Raw genomic sequence first — 1,772 nt, 5'->3', positions numbered from 1 at the left:
CGTGCAGTAGATGCTGCGAGGCCAAGCACAAGCAGAGCAGTAATTTAGACCGCGCGCTTTGCCGTTCGTTCATTTATCGCATCACAAACTCACTCCGTTGAACCGAAGTTAGCACCGCGTTTGGGCCAGGCGTTTGGTTTTATACTCTCCCAACCGTAAAAATAAATGCTGGTTCACTGTCTCCACAGGGCTTCTGCTCCTCTGCTTGGTTGGCTAAAGTCACTGTGGTGACAGTGCAAGCGTTACGGTGGACGTTCATCCACGCACCTCAAGGGCAGTGAAGAAATGAGCTCTCTGCCCATCCATGAGCCCTTATTGGGGTTTATGTAGAAGAAATAAGACCAAAGAGTATCTTATCTCTGTAAGATGCCTAAGGCAAGAACATAAGGAGTGGGGAATGGAGATCATCATCCATCCCTCATATAAGTTCTGGTAGCCTTGGCAAACGGTGGGCTAGGGACACTCTGAGGCAGGGGTTGCATCTGGGCCATCATGACTAGCATCAGTGCTGGCCTCCATGCATGCTCCAGCTTCTTCCCATCTCGCTTGGACTTTCCCTTGAAGGCATTTAATCCTTGTCCTGCGTTGCACCCATGCTGCTCCTCAAATCCTCTCCAAGCTGGTCTAGCACCATCAGCAAAACACACCCTCCTCTGCTGTCCATCACAGCAGGTAAAGCAACAAGCCTTCTTCTTGCTCAGCTCCATGAACCTCACCATCCTTATCCTAGCAAGGAGCACCCCACACACTCCCCTCCCTCAGCCTACCCTGTCTCCATGCCCTAGAGCCCACCGGTCACTACTTTCCACCCATCTTCTCCATGACATGGTGGCAATCAGGACAGCAGAAGGACAGGGACACCCTGCTCAACCCCATCATGGACTATCCCAGAGAGATTTGTGTCAAGAAACTACTCAGATGGGGACAGACCTCCTTAGACCTACCTTACAGTCTGGCTTTTGTGGTTCGGGTTAGAGCAGGACAAGTTACCAGTTGTCCTGGTGCCCTCGAGGAAGTCCTTAGCAGACCCTGCCCTGATGTCTGTCACCCTCTTGGCTTCGTGGCTTTCCCTCTTCAGGTAGCGCTGGTGGGCCTCGAAGCATTTGATGCAGAGGAACTCCTTGCACTCGGAGCACCAGAACTCGCCGTCTTTCTTGCAGTTGTCACAGACCAAGTCAACTCCATCAACAATCTTCTTGTAGACCTTGAGCTTGGCCTGCAGGTTGGTGAAGAGCAGGTTGTCCTTGTCGAGGATGCCGCTGGCCTGCGGGATGGCCGTCTGGCACACGGGGCACTGCCCAATGAGCTGGTTCTCGCTCAGGCAATCGAGGCACAAGGTGTGGAGGCAGGTGAGGAGCTTGAGGTTGGGCGATTCCTGCCGGCAGCCCTCGCAAAAGGTGAACTGGAAGTCATCTTCTAGGAGCTTGGGGAGGGAGGGAGAGAGGAAGAGGAATGAGCGCTGGGGTGTGGTTTTAAGAGCTTCTGAAACCCCATCTTGGCCGGGGAGGTGACCTGCAAACTCTGCTTGGAGCAACCAGGGAGCAACCGCTTCCCACCAGCGATGCCCAGGCCCTACAAGCAGTCTGGAGATGACGTGCGCGCCGTGGTAAGGCTGGATGGACGGGGCCCTGCTGAGCACTTCCTCTTCCTCTAGCAACGCGAAAACCGGACAGTCCCCCTGGCTATGGGGCTGGGGGGGGCTGCAGGGGGGCAGCACAGGCTATGGGGCACGGAGGAAGCATCCAAGGACCCCTGGATGACACCCTGGCAGC

The 1,772-nt window shown here is 55.1% G+C and overlaps 1 protein-coding gene across 1 annotated transcript; it reads right to left on the bottom strand.

The window, feature by feature from the left end:
• Positions 1-944: 944 nt before the first annotated feature.
• Positions 945-1,423, bottom strand: PML (promyelocytic leukemia; the record flags this gene model as incomplete). The annotated part of the gene is made up of 1 exon (XM_010292486.1): positions 945-1,423. A coding segment is annotated over one exon (479 nt), but the record flags the coding sequence as incomplete, so codon positions are not given.
• Between the last annotated feature and the right edge of the window lie 349 nt (positions 1,424-1,772).

Source organism: Phaethon lepturus, unplaced genomic scaffold, assembly GCF_000687285.1.
Source record: "Phaethon lepturus isolate BGI_N335 unplaced genomic scaffold, ASM68728v1 Scaffold53838, whole genome shotgun sequence".
In the NCBI taxonomy this organism is placed as follows: domain Eukaryota; kingdom Metazoa; phylum Chordata; class Aves; order Phaethontiformes; family Phaethontidae; genus Phaethon; species Phaethon lepturus.
Note: the sequence above shows the minus strand (reverse complement) of the source record. Positions and strands in the feature narration are given on the sequence as shown.